General features: G+C 35.4%; 1 protein-coding gene across 8 annotated transcripts in view; it reads right to left on the bottom strand.

The window, feature by feature from the left end:
- The window catches only part of CDC42BPA (CDC42 binding protein kinase alpha), a 190,790-nt gene that overhangs the window by 110,242 nt on the left and 63,142 nt on the right, over positions 1-17,406 (bottom strand). For all 8 annotated transcript variants that reach the window (XM_055815949.1, XM_055815946.1, XM_055815945.1 and 5 more), the window contains exons 4-6: positions 10,805-10,888; positions 6,161-6,256; positions 1,338-1,486 (exon numbers count right to left, since the gene is read on the bottom strand). In XM_055815949.1, coding sequence (XP_055671924.1) covers positions 1,338-1,486; positions 6,161-6,256; positions 10,805-10,888 — 329 coding nt within the window. The remainder of the gene's footprint in view (positions 1-1,337; positions 1,487-6,160; positions 6,257-10,804; positions 10,889-17,406) is intronic.

A 17,406-nucleotide genomic window follows, 5' to 3' on the forward strand; every position in this document is an offset into this window, starting at 1 on the left:
AGAGTTACTACCCCACATGCAAATTCAAATGCAGCAGTTTATGCAGTACATGGAAGTACTCTTCACCTGGTAAGAGGAGACAGCATCTCAACAGTTTACCCACAAGCACATTTTAAAAGTTAAATCCAAACTGAACTGAATACAAAAGCCTTTCACATCACATCCTAAGTGAACAAACAGTTCCTCAGAAATAACACTGTTGAAATCTTCAAAATTCAAGAAAAATACTCTGCTTGCCTTCTTCCAAAGCTGTTAATCACAAAGAGCTCTTTTTAGCAGATAGGCACAATTCTTCAACAAAACTAGCAGACTTCAAAATACTCCAGACGAGCAATTTGCAGCTTAGCACCACCCCACCTTAAAGCACTCCTAGCTTCAGCTCTTTCATAAAAAGCCACAACCTCAAAAGAAACAAAAAACAACCCAGAAACAAACCACAACAAACCACAATACACCTTTTGGACAAAAATCAGTAGTCAGTAAAAGAAGGAATGGCCAGTACAGACTCTAATTAAGAGAGATAAATGGAAGTCTCAGGCAAGCTCATTCTGCCAACTTAATAATTCAGCTTAAACAACTGGGAGTTTTCCTCCTGATTGCTGTCAGAGCAAAGGCCATCTACTGAGTGCGTTTGAAAATTATGCCTCTTGTAAACGTAATCTTTTCCTCTGCATACCAGAACACCATGGAATCTGGTAGGGAATGACACATTAAAGAAAACATGATACTAGTTTTGCGGAAAAATTAATCATGGTCTCCAAAAAAGCTAGACACAAACAACTTACTATTTTCCTATGAATAAAATATATTACCTTTTTTATATATATACCAAGGTAAAGTTAAGTACCACAATTTAAGTACTTCCACTTACTTAGTAAAATGCCCTCACTTCATTTTAAATGTAATTTCATGACATCCAAAAAAAAGTGGTGAAAAAAAAAATCCCTAACCGACCACACTGAGTGTTTTCTACTTCTGTATAGGTAGGACAAATTAAGAAACAGAATCTGTCTCTTGAAGGCACCTGTTCAAAGTTGATCATCTTTCACAAACAGGTTTCTAGTTTTGCTTTTATAAATTATGGATCATTAACTTTGAAACATACCAGCGTGCAAGATCCATCAGATGCATGCGGATATTCATTCATGTCTCTGACCATATGGTACAAGGTTAAGAACAGTTCTCAATAACCACAAGATGTAGGCAGATCAATTCTACTATACTTACTATTACAGCAAATACTTGTTACTAGCTTAAACTCTTTAATGGGAAATATTTTCACTCCACCGAGCAACCCCCCATAACTCCAACTGGAATTTGGAGCTCAAATTACTTACCTGTGAACATAATGCAACTGATGAACTGAATCAATAGCTATCACCATTTCAGCCAAATAAAAACGAGCCATGTCTTCAGGTAGTCTGTCCTCAAACTTGCTGAGCAACGTAAGCAGGTCTCCTCCAACATAGTAATCCATAACCAGGTACTATGGAGTATGGGAACGGTAAGAAAACAGCAGAAAAAAACCCTCATTTATTGAGTGAATCAGATATTAAAAACCTAATTGAAGCATAAAAATTAATTTATTGCAAAAATTTTGGGCATTAAAAAAAGCTAACCAAGATGCTCAGATCTTCTGAAAACAGTACCTGGTTCAGCCCCATTTTAATACTTAACGTACTTGATTATTTTTCATTATATTTATACCTCTCCGAATACAGTAAGCCTCATGACAAGACAGTATCAGCTTCATCCACTGTCCCATCACCAAACAAAGTATTTTAATACTCAGGATTCCTTTACCAAAAAAAAAAAAAAAAAAAAAAAAAAGGAGTAAAGGATTAAAGCACAGACCTATAAAAACAACAAATGTGTTTACTTGGGATCTCATTTAAGGCCCTTAATTTCCCAGGCTTCCCCTTCCCTTTTTTCCTACCATCTTCTCTTCCCATTAAACATAACAATTTTAGAGAGTAAAGTTTTTAGTTTACTCAGATTAAGGAAAAGATTGAGAGACTTCCAGTGGCTCACAGTACAAATCCAGATACTGCTAGCATTGCGCACAATACCAAGACCTGCCAACATACAATGGAAGGTGTCACCTTCTCCAATTGAAACAATGGAGAAAAATATGTTTGATTTCTGATTTATTAATGAGACTTAAAACCTGCCTGCCATTGAATTAGGTGCAAAGAGATCAGAACCTTTCTCCATTTCACTGTGTTATGACAGAACGAAATGCCACTTTCTTTAAGAACCATGGTCAAAATGACTGGAAAACATAAACTTAAGGAAAGTGGGAAACTCACAATTAGTATCATTTTAGCTTAGCTTAGTTTGTTTTAATTGTGGAACCGCAAGTGGAAGGACAAATGGGGAAAAGAAGAAAAACCTGAACTAATTTTAACTAACTAATTATAAGTAATCTAATTTAACACCCACTGCTATGACATTACTTTCAATCATCACTGTGGACAGACTAACTAGAATAATGTCCCACTGAAGTATATAGTATCTGAAAACTTCTGTCTAGAGTTCCAACCTCTCCTTCCAGGAAGGCAGCATATATCCATATTCAAAGCAGTGACTCTTAACAATAGTGTATAATGAATCACACATAATAAATAAAATATTAAAGATGCAATAAAGTACATCCCAATTTCATTCTTAAAAATTTTGATTACACAACTTCAAGGGAGTTTTTATAATTAGTTCCCCTCATTTGCTGAAGTCTTTCCCACCTTCAGGAAAAAAAGATAAAATATGTGGAAAAAATTCTGCAAAATTATACCAGCTACAAGATAAAAGTGGGGCAGGCAGAAATTTTACACCTGCTCCTTTCCCTCATACTTTCCATAACAATAAAGTTTATGAACAAAGATTTTGTCAACTTTAACAATTTAATACAGAATAACCTGGGCAATAACTTAAACCTCATTGGCCTAAGTGCACGAAGAAAGTACAAAATGCATTTCCACAAAATATTCGATGAGCTGACAATCAAATTTTCATCTGTTGCTTTATGACATGGATAGTAAACTTCTTAATTTATGCTCACAAGCCTCACATGAGATAAATATCTTCTGTTCAGTGGTACTCCTATGCTCCCCTCTGAAACAAGGTCTACAGTATTAGCTTCTCATGTTTTACAGTTTTAGAAAATACATTAAACCTTTGGAACTTAATATAATTATTATTAACTGATACACTGTATAAAGATTTGCGAGAGCTTAACTTACTGCTTTCAAAGTACATTAAAAAAACCTCTTAAGATTCTCACAACTAATGTGGGATCTCTGCACTCATTTTTCAGCATTTTTAAAACCAGTACAACTCAGTTACTGGATATAACAAAATAATGGAATTTTGGCTCGCAAAACACCTCCCATTTTGCAAAAGCAACACAGGAGCCTAATGAAAAGGAAACCTTCAACTCCTGAAGTATGCCAACACTCAAACTGTAATTCACATTATTGTCATGCACTTGGATGTTAATAACATGCATAGGAATCAAAGCTAAGTTTAACTAAATTTTTAAGAAAACAATTCAGTCAATGCATAGCATCCCATCCAATGTCATAGATCCATGTCCTTAAAAATCCCGTTTTTTTAAAAAAGAGCTTTAAAAGTATTTTCTTAATGCACATAAACATCCAGATCTATTGAAGTCTCACACACTTCTCAAAATGCTACTGTACAACAGCACTATCCTTCCAAGAGAAAGAAAAAGAGATTTAAGGACAGTAAATTCTAGTAACTAGTGAAGTTTAACATGGGCATTTTATCCTAAATCACAGACTTGTTTAGGTTGGAAGAGACTTTTGAGATTATCTACTCCAACCTCATCTGCTCAAGTAGGGTCAGCAAGAGCAAGCTGATGAGGACTCTGTCCAGATGGGTTCTGAGTATCTCTAAGGATGGAGACTCCACAACTCCTCCAGGTAACATGGTCCAGTGTTTGACCGCCCTCCCAGTAAAAAGTGTTTTATTGTGTTCAGACAAGGTTCCATGTGTTTCAGTTTGTGTCCATTGTCTCCTGTCCTGTCACTGGCCACTCATGAGAGGAATCTGGCACTCTTGTCTTCATTCACTCCCATCAGGTATTTATACACAGTGACGATAAGCCCACCAACCCTTCACTTATCTGGGCTGAAGAACCCAGTTCTCAGCCTTTCCTTACATGAAAGGCATTCCAGTACCTTAATCATCTTTCTGGCCTTGCACTGGACTTGCTCCAGTAGCTCCACCTCTCTTTTGCACTGGGGAGCCCAGAACTGGACACAACACTTAAGAAGCAGCTGCACCAGGGCTGACCAGAGAAGGAGAACCTCCACTGACCTACTGGCAACGTTCTTCCTTGCAGCCCAGAATACTCATGGCCTTTTTGTGCTGTGAAGGTGCATTGCTGGCTTATGGTCAGCTTGTTATCCAACAGGACCTCAAGCAAAGCTGCTTTCCAGCCAGTTGGCCCTCAGCATGTACTGGGTTTATTTTATTCCACCCCAGATGCAGGACATTGCATGTCCCTTTGCTGAACTTCATGAGAATTCTCTTTGGCCGGTTCTTCAGTCTGTCAAGGTCCATCTGATATTAGAATATTAGAACAAATTTCTTCACTGAAAGGGTGGTCAAGCATTGGAACAGGCTGCCCAGGGACACGGCAGAATCACTGTCCCTGGCAGTGTTAAAAAATGTGTAAATGCAATGTTTAGGGACATACATGGTTTAGTGGTAGACTTGGCAGGAACAGTTGGACCTGATGATCTTAAAGGTCTTTTCCAACATAAATGATCTATAACTCTATGATTCTATTGCTCAACCTACACATTTTTTTTTTAAAGGTCACTCCTGTTATGTTTTAATAAAAAGCATATAGAGAACTAGGGATGCATTCACATTAAAATGACGAAAACCAGTATTACTGATGCTTTCCCTAGCAGGCTGCAAAATTAGCTCCCGTTAGCAGACTATCAAAGATAAAGAACAGAAGCTGCTCTGTGCTTAGTGAAAATAAGGAAACTGGCAAGATAAAACAAATTCTAGTAGGCGGTTGCAGAATATATAATATTTTCTCTGAAATACTGTTAATAGTAGAATCAGAATTCTTTAAAATACGAGATCGTTTTTACTGTCCACGTTAACAAAGCATGAAGCTGGCTGGGAGGTATTTAAGCCAACAGTTAGATTCACAGATGCAGAGCCCTTTTTCTGTATATACTGCACCAAAATCCATGGATCTACAAGCTTCTAAGCCGACAGAACAGAAAGCAATATAATGGCAAAAAGCATTACAATTCTGCAAGAATTCCGTGTACAGCACTTCTTTTATTGGACACACTGGGGGCAGGGGGGGAAGGATTATGACTGCCTAGTAGATTTTTAAGAAGACATTAGAACTTACTAATGATGTAAAAATCCAAAGCACAGGACAATGAAACCCAAATAAGCAAAATCTTTTAATGTGTAGTAGTTTACTTTTTCAGGCATAAATATTAACAAAACTATATCACAATCAAAACATTTTAAGTGGGAAGGATTTCATAGAAAATTGGCACTTTCACCTCATACCAGCCTCTTTTTGCAAGCCTTTCAAAATACTTGAAAACTAAATGACATTAAATAATTAAAGAGATCCTTTAATCTAAAATTCCACTCTTATTTATTAATATTTGGTGGCATTCTTCCACACTGCAAGAACATTTTATTGCTTTATACTATTTTAGCGGGTTGAAGTCCTTAAAAAAAGCAAAGACCAAAAAAAGGCTACTCCCTATTTCTAACTGTAAAACAGTAATCAGCAATGCTAATCACAAAAATTGAAGACATAAAACTGCTGTTAATTAAGTGCACTTTTATTTTAAGAATCCAATCAAATTGGAGGGACAAACTGTAAGAAAGAAGATTCAGACTGACCCATGTTTAGCAACAAATGTGAAGTGGTTTAGAAAACAAAGCTACATTCCTGAGGTATTTACAGCAAAACTTTAGAAGTTTCTGACCACTCTCTACCCTTTAGACTCTTATGCACGAAATCATAGATTCTTACATGGCCTGTATGGTCCAGAACATAAAATTAACAAATAAACTAACTATACTGCTGTCTCAAAACACAACTAAGAATCTGCATTTCCATCCATATATACATAAATGCAACACTCACTAAATAGTTTTCATCCTGGAATGCATAATGTAATGTTGTGATCCACTGGTTATCTCCATTCACTAACACATCTCTCTCTTCTCGAAAACAGGCTGTCTGAAGGGGAGAAAAATAATTAAAGGCTTTAAGTAAAATATTAAAATAAACACATTTTGCAAGTTGACTATGTTTTAACATTATATTTTTGGGAAAATATCCAAACTACCTCTCAGTTAAAAAGTAATTTACCACACTCTCCATACATGCCAAAATCTATGAAAAACTAGGTATCAGAAAGTTCCACCTTCCTCACATTTAAACAGTTGTACTTCTCTATATAGTTAAGTGATGTGAAGGAAGCAATAACCTGCTGCTTTCCATTGTTCAAAAATCCTAAGTCAAAATCTTAACTTTTTTGTGCACACAGATATTGAAAACCAGCATCAATAATTACACAACTGCAATATAAGATTGAAGAAAGCCATCAATAATGACATTATATAATTATAATTGCAATAGAAGTTAAAGTACTAGAATCTGGAGTCGTGTCATTGTTTTATCTCATCATGCTGTCAGCCCAGTTTTACGCTTGAATTTTCACATCAGCAAGGTTGTTCTTTTAATTTGAAAGTTGCTGCCAGTAATGTCCACGTAGTCATAATTCGATAATCACTAACCAGTTGGGGTTTTCTCCACACCCTGCTTCAGGAAAAGCAGGACAGAATTTAATATTGCTCTTGCCAGATATAAGCTATTGGTAAGACCTCCCCTGAATATACTGGAAAGAAACAGAGGAGGCAAAATGTGTCTTCACAGCAAGTGGAACGGAGAAGGTACAAGAACTGCCAAGAAATGCTAAGGAATACTTAAGAGAAGGAGGAGAACACAGGTTTGCACAACATAAAAGAAGACAGTATGTGAAGAAAATAACCAATTGGAAAGCAGAAAGGCAGTTAATTCAATGGGGGTCTTACAACCTGCCCCAAGAAGTGAATAAATCACCTCAGCAAAAGCAGCTTTGCAGTATGACAGAGGAAAATGACCAAACAGATGACAAGCCAAAAAGAAACTACAGCAAAGAAATACAATAAACACTTTGAAGGGCCTGAGTTCTGAAGCAAATGTCACAAGAAAACAAAAGGTACCAAAGAGCAAAGCCAACAAACACTTTTGTTCAGAAAAAGGTCTAAAAGACAGTGTAAAGGAAAAAATAATAATTGTGTGCACTCTATTTAGAGGGCAGATGAAGAGTTAAGAGAAAAACATAGACCATAATGTCTTCCAGCACACTCTGCTACTTCACAAAGATGTTTCATCAATTTGAACCATGCTCCGTCTCTTCCATCTTAGAAGACAGCTAAATTTAAAGGAAATCCAAGCCTTTTATTTTTACTTTTTCAATTTCACTTCCAAAAACAATAGGCAAATACCAGAACTCTGACATGGTTATTGCTGGCTGTGAGAGTGAAGAATTACAAGTGAAGTATCATTTTAGGTTGAGCCACGCACAAGAATACATGCAGTAAAAACAGAGCAGAAAACTCCCTCCTTCAAGCAAATAAACCATATCGAGTCTTGTTGTGGTGAATACAGTGAGCAGGAATGCTGCAGACCAGGAAAAAAAAAGATGGTATACTTTAACCATAGCACAACACATGAGACATCAGTGAAATCTGAGAAAATAATAAAACATGCTTTAAACAAATACTCTCAAAGGTTATTAAATGAAAACTGAACTTGGGGGAGGAGGAGGAGAAGGGATGCTCTTCAGTGGGAAGAAAAGCTATTCTATGCTTCAGCTTGATTTTTTTCCTTCTTTGTTTATAAACTCTTAACATATTTCAGAGAGAGATACCATGAACTCTTGTTTTCATAAGGATAAATGACACGTAGTTTCTCTACTTGTTATGGCACAATCCACAGGATTAGTTACTACAGAGTTTATATAATTCCACTTGTTTTTGCCACGATTTAACAAAAGACCATGCATTCCTTGAGCACTCTAGACACCCACCTCCAGGCAGCATGCCTAGAGCTGACAGCAACTGCTATTACCACAGTAGATCACAGCTGAGACAGTAACAGCCAAAGAGTTTAAGTGGTTCATGGGCTTCACATTAATTTGTGCCTGGGGGTGTGTGGTGGTGGGGAGGGGGGAAGAAAAGGATTGTGGCAGTGGTTCCTACAATTACTGTTACATAGCTCAATTAAGGTTTTTTTAGATAAAGCCTTTTTTTTTTTGTGCCTGTCATTATTTCAACACTACACTTCATCTTCCCTAGGCACAGTCTCCTTGAATTGTTGGCAGAGACCTCCACAGGTCACCTGATCCAACTCTGGCACAGCAAAGCCAACTCGATGCTGTGGTTATATCTATATTGTTATCATGGTCTATCAGTCAGCAAAGAATTCAGGGTACTCGTGTCCTTAGCTCAGAGTTAACACGTTCCAGGAGAGCTGACTGTTTCCATGCTGCATAGTATTTGTCCTGGTCTCTCCTGAGCCTCATCTGGTACTACCATGGCACACGTGTAATTGTAAGTGACTGTCAACACTCAAGGTAACAGGTTTGGGAGCGTAACAGCAAGCTGTTGCACACTTTCAGGTACCCCTTGTATCAGTAATGTTCCCAGTTCCACATCACATCTGGGTTTTCAACAGTGGCAAGTATTCGGAAAACTTACGTTCTTCATAATACAAGAGAGAAGGGTGACCTCCCAACCTGTATAATTTCATTGTAACAAAGTTTTTGCATACAATTACTCTCAGGGCTGGCAGTCATCAACCTTAATCTGGCATTTCCAAGCCTCTTTTGAGTACATACTCCCTTTCTGCTTTTACAAAGGACTCACTTCCCACAGGGTTGATGCAGAGGTATATGAACAACTTGCTTCTGCCATTTATGTACAGACTTATCTCTGTGCTTGTTGTGCATTTTTGGACTGCATTAATTTTCTTGTGGACTTCAGTGTTAGTGGAGCACATTGCTAACAGGACCAAAATGGGTCATTTTCCTTAGCAGTAGTAACAAGTGAGATGTGTTCATCAATATTTAAAAATGACAGGTTACAGTTGTTGAAGGTCACACTTTGTGATACATTTTCACTCCAGATGGTTCTCTTTCCACTGTATACCCATGGGTTACAAATACATGGAAAAACATAGATGTAATTCTTTTTAGGCTAATGGTTCAGACTTCCAGAAATTCAGCTGGACCCACGGGAAGAATATTTTTAATACCTTGCATGCAGAAAAATCTTTCAAACCTATTTATAACTGTATTTTAATGGGAAAAAATTGCTTTTAGACTGGCTTTAAAAGGGTACATTTAAAAATAGAGTGGAACTTTATTTCTGGTCTCTTTCACTGACATAATAAAACTTAAGAGTAATGACATCTGTCTTGGAGAGAAATACCTCTTTGCATCAAGACTAATGCCAGATTGCTCAGTATCTGAATAATCTCTGGATAAAGAGGAAACACATTGTGTACATCTAACCACAATCTGCATGCCATTTATACTTCCTCAATGTGATAACATTTTCATTAAAAGAGACAGGATGTGCACACATCAGAAATTGGCTTTAATTTGTCTGGATACACCTTTTATTTTCTTAAACATGATGGTTTCCCATTGATCTAATTTCCTAACAAGATATAATTAAAACATAAATGAGGAAAACAGAATAAAGTTGGAAGGAACTGAACAGCAAGGCAGTCTGAGAGTAGCAAAGTAGGAGTTCCAAACAAAAGCTGAGGTTAGAGATCAGACAAGTTGGAAGAGACACCAAGACAGTGCTCGCACTGTCCAAACTAAAGAAAATGCAATGGCCAATGCAACTTTGCATGCATAAAACACTGAGTTATATTTTTTTAGTCTATTTTTTTTAGGCAATTTATTTCTAGTATGCATAGATGAAGAATTTCTAAGCAATTTAAAGCGTTAGATACGTGTTCTGTTTCAAATTAAAACAAAAGTCTACAGGTGCAGACTGCATTTTCTAAGTTTGTTTCCAAAGGAATCCAAGGAAATGTATCGAGGATGTTATGAAGAGTGGAGCTGTGTAACAGAAGTAGGAACACAAGGCAAAGCAGGGCTGGTAAAAGAGCTGTTCCACCTTTTTCAGAATACATGATGGACTCAAGCTCTAATGCAGAATTTTTCACCACAAATTTTTGCAGATGTACATTTTTATGAAACATGCACTTTATTTGTAACTTCTATCTTTCTGATTTTTCAGTTTACAAACTAGACCCTGACTAAGTTCTAGCTACTGATAATCTAATAGGCTTTGTGAGTTACAGCTCAGTAATTACCTTTTTATAGCTCAATAACTACCTTTCACCATGGAAAATACTTGCTAAAAACTACATTCCTGGAATAAGTGCATTAAAAGATTGCTTGTGTAGTCAGTAACTCTTGTGCAATTATAGAAAAGATATAATGTCCAAAACACCCAGCCCCACCTAAGTCAAGATTCTATGTCATTTTAACCCTTCTCATTAACTACTTTAAGCTTATTTTAGTATTAATCTTCATATTGCCAGTAAGTATTGAAGCACGTCAATCCCTCTATATACATAGTATTATGTGAAGGAAAGAGAAGTAACTATTTAGCAGAGTAAGGCGGTGCATGATTATAGAAAATATTACTGTCATCTTACTTCAGCTCTCTTCAGCATCTCCCACTTATTAAGTATCTTCATGGCAAAAACCTTATCTGCATTCTTCAATTTTACTACTGCAACCTGGAAAAGATAAATAGAAGATAAGTTAAAACATGAAAATGGATATTGTTTTGATTTTTATGAAATCTTCTGGTTCTGGAGTTTTTTTCTTCAGTGTTCTGGACACTTGGCTTTTCTATCCACACAATACCATACCATCCCCAACTAGAAAGAGTAACATCACAACAATACAGGATATTTATTCTGTGCAAGTTCCAAGTCTATTTTAAACTTACATTATGCATCACACTAATTATGTATTAATTTTTCTAGGTGACTGTAGATGAACAACAGTATTTCTCACCATCACACTTCTTGCTCTATCATACTATCATGAAGCTATCACTAGCTGTAAGCTTTTTGTTCCTGGACTTCAGTCCCACACAATAATTTAAATTACAGAACTGACAAGAAAAGACAACAACGTAGTAACCTCTAAATCAAAATAGACAATACCTTTTAGGTTTAGACACAAATCAGTCTTTAGGTTTGCCACAAAACAACTGCCACTCTCATTTCAAACCCTGCACTCTACTTTCTTCAAAGATACAGTGAAGTACTACTTCGTGTTTTTCCACCTGAATTTCTGTATTTTTTACCATGTCTGCTGTCCATGCCAGAGAAACAGTGAAATCCACATTTTCTAGAGAAGTAAAACTTGAGAAACAAAAACTCCCCTTGCTCTCAGTGCTTCTGAAACATTAGGTACATAGGCCTATTAATAAATTTACAAAGCTAACCAACACAGTCCTTTTCTGAGAAAATTAAGTTTTGTTCAGCTATAATAAAAGCTAACATGGAATATATTTAGGAAGGAGGAAGGGAAGAAGTTTACACAAATGTGTTTTCACAGTTGAGGCATCCCTGGGTATAGAAAGCTGTGTCTTACCCAAAATGGCCATGACTCTGCCACAGACTCTGTGCTGCTGATCAGAACTAGACCAGACCAGTACTGCTACCGTCCCAACTGTATAAAAGTTCAACAAACAATACATTTTAACAATTATTCTCCAGCTATCCCATTCTTCTTCTTCCCTTTCAAATAAATCTTAAGGCTTAAGCGGATTAAAGTTTGTTTCTGTGTGCTTCTGGTTACAAACCAACATGCTGTCACACAGATTACCATCATCTTCATCCTGCAGGCCAGTGACAAAAAAATACTAAGGTTGAATCCTATATTCCTTCCACCTCTTTTATAATCAGTAAACCAGCTACGTGTGCAACAGTGACAACAGGAAAGAAAATACAGGATCAGGCAGTTTGAAGAAAGTGTCATACAAACCTCTTTCAAGCACCTTCAAACAGGTCATCAGCTGCAACAGCTTCATGAATGTGGCAGAAGCACAGGTTGAAGGGCTACAATACTCAGATGTCTAAACTAAAGCACATCTAAAAGTGTACCTCTTGCTTAGCTACAGACTCAGAGACAAAGCAGCTGTCACTCCCCATATGTGCAGCAATGCATTATCAGCCCTGCTCTTTACACTGCTGCCTTCTGGAGTTGCAGGGGGGTGGGAGCGGAGGGGAGATTAAGAAAAAAAGAGAGAAGGCAGAAAGGTACTACATTTACTTATTTAAACGAGTTTATGAACCAAAATTTTTAAAGATTACTTCATGCATAAAAATTGAGGTTCCAGTTCAGACGGGATTCTTCAAGGTACTTTCAGATTCAGAACACAAAACCAGATTGTTACTTTAGACTAGAACCTATTTTCATTGATAAAGAATGTCTACACTCGTATGCATGGCACCCCAAGACCAAGCATCACTTTCTTTTTTTTTTTAGGAAGGAAAGATGAATCATCCACAGTGACATATAATCCACAATATGAATTTCAATCTTGAGTCTCCTTTTACTTTTCAAGCTAGTTTTAGCTAGTAACTTTGATAAGCCGTATCTGTATCGATTTCTAGTAAGAAATGGCAGGAGAAGAAAGCCTTAACACTGAAACTAGTCAGCATCTGAACTGTATCACATCTTGGATGATAGGGACCCCTCTGCACCACACAATCTGTGGTACGAGGCTATAATGTAATTTTGTCCTAAAGACTTTGAAGGGGTTTGCAGCTGTTGTAGGGAAAAATGAAAAGGATGCTTGGTCCTAGAGCTGCCTAAACTGCTGCTGCTGCCCAGCCTAGAAAGTAGGTTTTTCTCCACCATTAAGTGTTGCAGTATAGGCATCCAGGGGCGTAAGATAACACATGTATTTCAAGTCCAACTTCAGGATTTCCTTTCTTGCCTGTAGTATGCTCAGTAAAAGGCTGTGTTATTCTGCAGAAGACTTGGTTATTGAAAGACTTATGCTAATTGCACAGCTGCCTAAATTCATAGTCTCCTATACAGCATTCACTTGGACAGAAACAAAAGAGCTACAGCACTGCCTTTGGTCAACAGCTGGAGCATAGGCTTTCAGTGACAAGAACAAGGGTTTGGTACCTTCTGTGAACATGTAATAGTATTGAAAAAGCATTTATAAAGAACAAAGCTATGAAATTCCATTTATGTTATTCCATAACAATAACCACCACACACACCTGTACAAAAAGATCATAGACATTTATCTGCAATTATAGCACCTTTTTGGGGGTGTCTCAGTGCTTTATGAAAGTAAAACCTAAAATGCTTATTTTGGGACTGCAAAAAAAACCCCACCTAACGTTTCAGCAATAAGCAGCCTGATGCAGTTTCTAATTGTAAAAACAAATTCTGAAACATCATTACAGACCCAGGCAGTGTTTACACACACACAAAAGTATATACAACATACACAAAACGCATATACACGGAGTGCCGTTTTGATCTTCTCCCTTCCCCAAGTGAAGCTGTCAAGACAGAAGAAAGGGTAATCATTACTGTCTAGCAATCCTGATGTGTCTTGCTACTGGAATTTCTTAAAATTGGACTTTTAAAGGCTGGAGGTTTTTTAAATTTATATTTTCCTGTGAGCAGCCCAACAAAAAATGATTGGTATGTGCTGATGTAAACATCTTGGTTTAGTCAGATAGGTTTTTTTCCCCATTCTTTCAACAGTTTTCCATATTTCCCACAAACAGCAGTACAGTCTGGCACGCTGTCAGACACCTTCTGCCCCAAACTCAGCTACTTGTCTCTACGGTACATGTCTGCACATTTCCTTTGCTTAAAAAGCAACAGTCTTATACAGAAAAAAAAGCTGACACAGAAGCTATTAAAATTGAAATGGGGAGGGAAAAAAAAAGAAAAAAGAAAAAAGAAAAAAGAAAAAAGAAAAAAGAAAAAAGAAAAAAGAAAAAAGAAAAAAGAAAAAAGAAAAAAGAAAAAAGAAAAAAGAAAAAAGAAAAAAGAAAAAAGAAAAAAGAAAAAAGAAAAAAGAAAAAAGAAAAAAGAAAAAAGAAAAAAGAAAAAAGAAAAAAGAAAAAAGAAAAAAGAAAAAAGAAAAAAGAAAAAAGAAAAAAGAAAAAAGAAAAAAGAAAAAAGAAAAAAGAAAAAAGAAAAAAGAAAAAAGAAAAAAGAAAAAAGAAAAAAGAAAAAAGAAAAAAGAAAAAAGAAAAAAGAAAAAAGAAAAAAGAAAAAAGAAAAAAGAAAAAAGAAAAAAGAAAAAAGAAAAAAGAAAAAAGAAAAAAGAAAAAAGAAAAAAGAAAAAAGAAAAAAGAAAAAAGAAAAGAAAAAAGAAAAGAAAAAAGAAAAGAAAAAAGAAAAGAAAAAAGAAAAGAAAAAAGAAAAGAAAAAAGAAAAGAAAAAAGAAAAAAGAAAAAAGAAAAAAGAAAAAAGAAAAAAGAAAAAAGAAAAAAGAAAAAAGAAAAAAGAAAAAAGAAAAAAGAAAAAAGAAAAAAGAAAAAAGAAAAAAGAAAAAAGAAAAAAGAAAAAAGAAAAAAGAAAAAAGAAAAAAGAAAAAAGAAAAAAGAAAAAAGAAAAAAGAAAAAAGAAAAAAGAAAAAAGAAAAAAGAAAAAAGAAAAAAGAAAAAAGAAAAAAGAAAAAAGAAAAAAGAAAAAAGAAAAAAGAAAAAAGAAAAAAGAAAAAAAGAAAAGAAAAAAGAAAAGAAAAAAGAAAAAAGAAAAGAAAAAAGAAAAAAGAAAAGAAAAAAGAAAAAAGAAAAAAGAAAAAAGAAAAAAGAAAAAAGAAAAAAGAAAAAAGAAAAAAGAAAAAAGAAAAAAGAAAAAAGAAAAAAGAAAAAAGAAAAAAGAAAAAAGAAAAAAGAAAAAAGAAAAAAGAAGAAAAAAGAAAAAAAAAGAAAAAAAGAAAAAAGAAAAAAAAAAGAAAAAAAAAAAAGAAAAAAGAAAAAAAAAAAGAAAAAAGAAAAAAAGAAAAGAAAAAAGAAAAAAAGAAAAGAAAAAAGAAAAAGACGACAACAAAAAAAGCCTCAGCACTGGTTTTCTTGTTTGTCAAGAGTACACAGCCCTCCAGAAAGAGGAAGAGGCAATCTTACTGTTCTTAACTGGATGTCAAAATTTAGGAGTAACCAACTAGTGCTCAGAGCTACAAAATTCATAGTCTTCAAAATATCAACAACATAATGACATAATATTTGCTTGCATAAGGAAGCACTGAAGTTTTTTGGGATTTTGTTTGTTTATTTTTAAAGCAGTAATAGAATAATCTGAATATTTTAGTATCAGCTAGAACCTTCAATAAGCCACACTTGCATACTGCTGAAAGACACTGCTAAGAGCTGTTGGCCAGTTGCTTCACCTTTCCTAGCAGCATCCTTCAAATCCCAAGTTTAAAGTCTCCTTGTTTATAGAGTTTTTTCTTAAGTTTTTCAAACCATGCTGCCCAAAGCCAGCACAATGAAACACTTGATGCCCACATTATTCATTTTACCAGGATAATCATCATCCTCCTCCTCCTCCAAGCAAAACATCTGTGTTTTCTAAAGACAGCATTCTCTAACATAAAAATTTAAATAAGTAAATGTATGCATGTGGTGGGAAGGGTGCATGTCATTAATTTGACAAAAAGCAAGCATTACCAGACTGACAGTAAGCAGGGTAAAGGGAAAAAGAAAACTAGGAACAATGAACTCTTACAGTTGCAAGCAATAAATAGTTTAAACTACTTCTTGACTACATCAAACTTGTAAAAACAAAAAGGGAAATATTTCTTGACTATGCAAATTGAAGAAACTGAGTAGCGTAAAATCAAAATAAGAACAAGTCCGAGACTGTGCCAAAAAAAACTTGCACTTACTTTGTAGTCTACAGAATTTCAGAATTATGTTGATTCAGGAGACAAAAATTACTCCTCCCAGTAACCTAAAGCAACCTTGGTCTCAATAATAGTTTGCTGGAAAGAAAATACATTCTTTCAGATTTCTTAATCTGTCTCAGTAAACTACTGTAGTCTACTGAATCATACAAGTATTTGGCAATTTAATATTAATATAGTTTTTGGTGGCTTAAGTAGCAGTAAAATTTGGTGGTCCTTTTCTCAGGGACCGTTTTCCTCTTTGCTTGGATATTTACTGGTTATTTTAAAGGAAAATTAGTAATTTCATACAGAACTTGTTTTCTTAAGACATATGTCTGTGTAGGACTTGAAGCTTGTCTTCTTTAAGCTAGTAAGAAAATTTAACATATATCCCTGCAAATGTTTAGTACAAAACCTTCACTGAGAGAATTTCAGTCTTCCTCTTTTAAGTCAAGATTTTTGACAATTCAGTAGAGTCACGCTATCTTTCTCAGATAAGGAATTAGAAAGAAACACTGTTCCTAAAAGAGAACGAATCAATTAGACTGTCCCCAGAAAAGGATGGGGAAAGTTACACTCTCACTATTCATGGGATGATTCACCACAAAAAAGCTTCCTGAGAAAGAACTACAGTTTCTTTGTGGTTTAGCTGCTGTGGAGTTTGATGCTGATGTAGCAGACAAAACCGGCTTCTCTTAAAAACAATGTAAGACAGGTTTCACATACGATTCTTCTGACAAGAAAGCACCTACATCAGTGATTTTGCTTACATCTTATACAATCTGTACATGAACTGAGCTGCAACTACTATGGCAGCACTGAGAAAAGCTGATGTTTTAAGCAAAAGCGTTTACATCAAAATGGAGCATGCAACGTTCTGTTTGTTGCAGAGGTTTAGACTAAAGATAAATTATCCATGACTAACTTCAGCCTCCAGTCTCCTTCATAGATAAGCATTACTCCAGATGGAGCAAAACCAACTGAAAGTAGCTAAATAAATACTACTCTTTTATTGCTGTTTTTACAGTTGCCCAATGATATTTGCATGTCTGCATCATCAGAGTATGCAGTGACACACCCTACAGTAAAAATTTCTGTTCTTTACATACTACCTATAGAATTCTTTTCTTCCGTAACTACAGACTAGTAGACTAATTCTCACATGATGCAAACATGTAAGTGAACCTGAAACCAACTCTTATCTGCCACATGCCATAGAGCCTCCAGAGATGCTCTCATACCAAAGAGAACTCAAAAAACCAAAAGAAAATATTTCCAGTTCCAAAACCTGTTAAGACATTGCTGAGAAAATTTTTCTTACACTTTGGGTTTCAGTTCAAACATTTTTTCAAACTGTATGGAGCACCTTAT

This window comes from Falco peregrinus, chromosome 11 (genome assembly GCF_023634155.1).
Source record: "Falco peregrinus isolate bFalPer1 chromosome 11, bFalPer1.pri, whole genome shotgun sequence".
Lineage (NCBI taxonomy): Eukaryota > Metazoa > Chordata > Aves > Falconiformes > Falconidae > Falco > Falco peregrinus.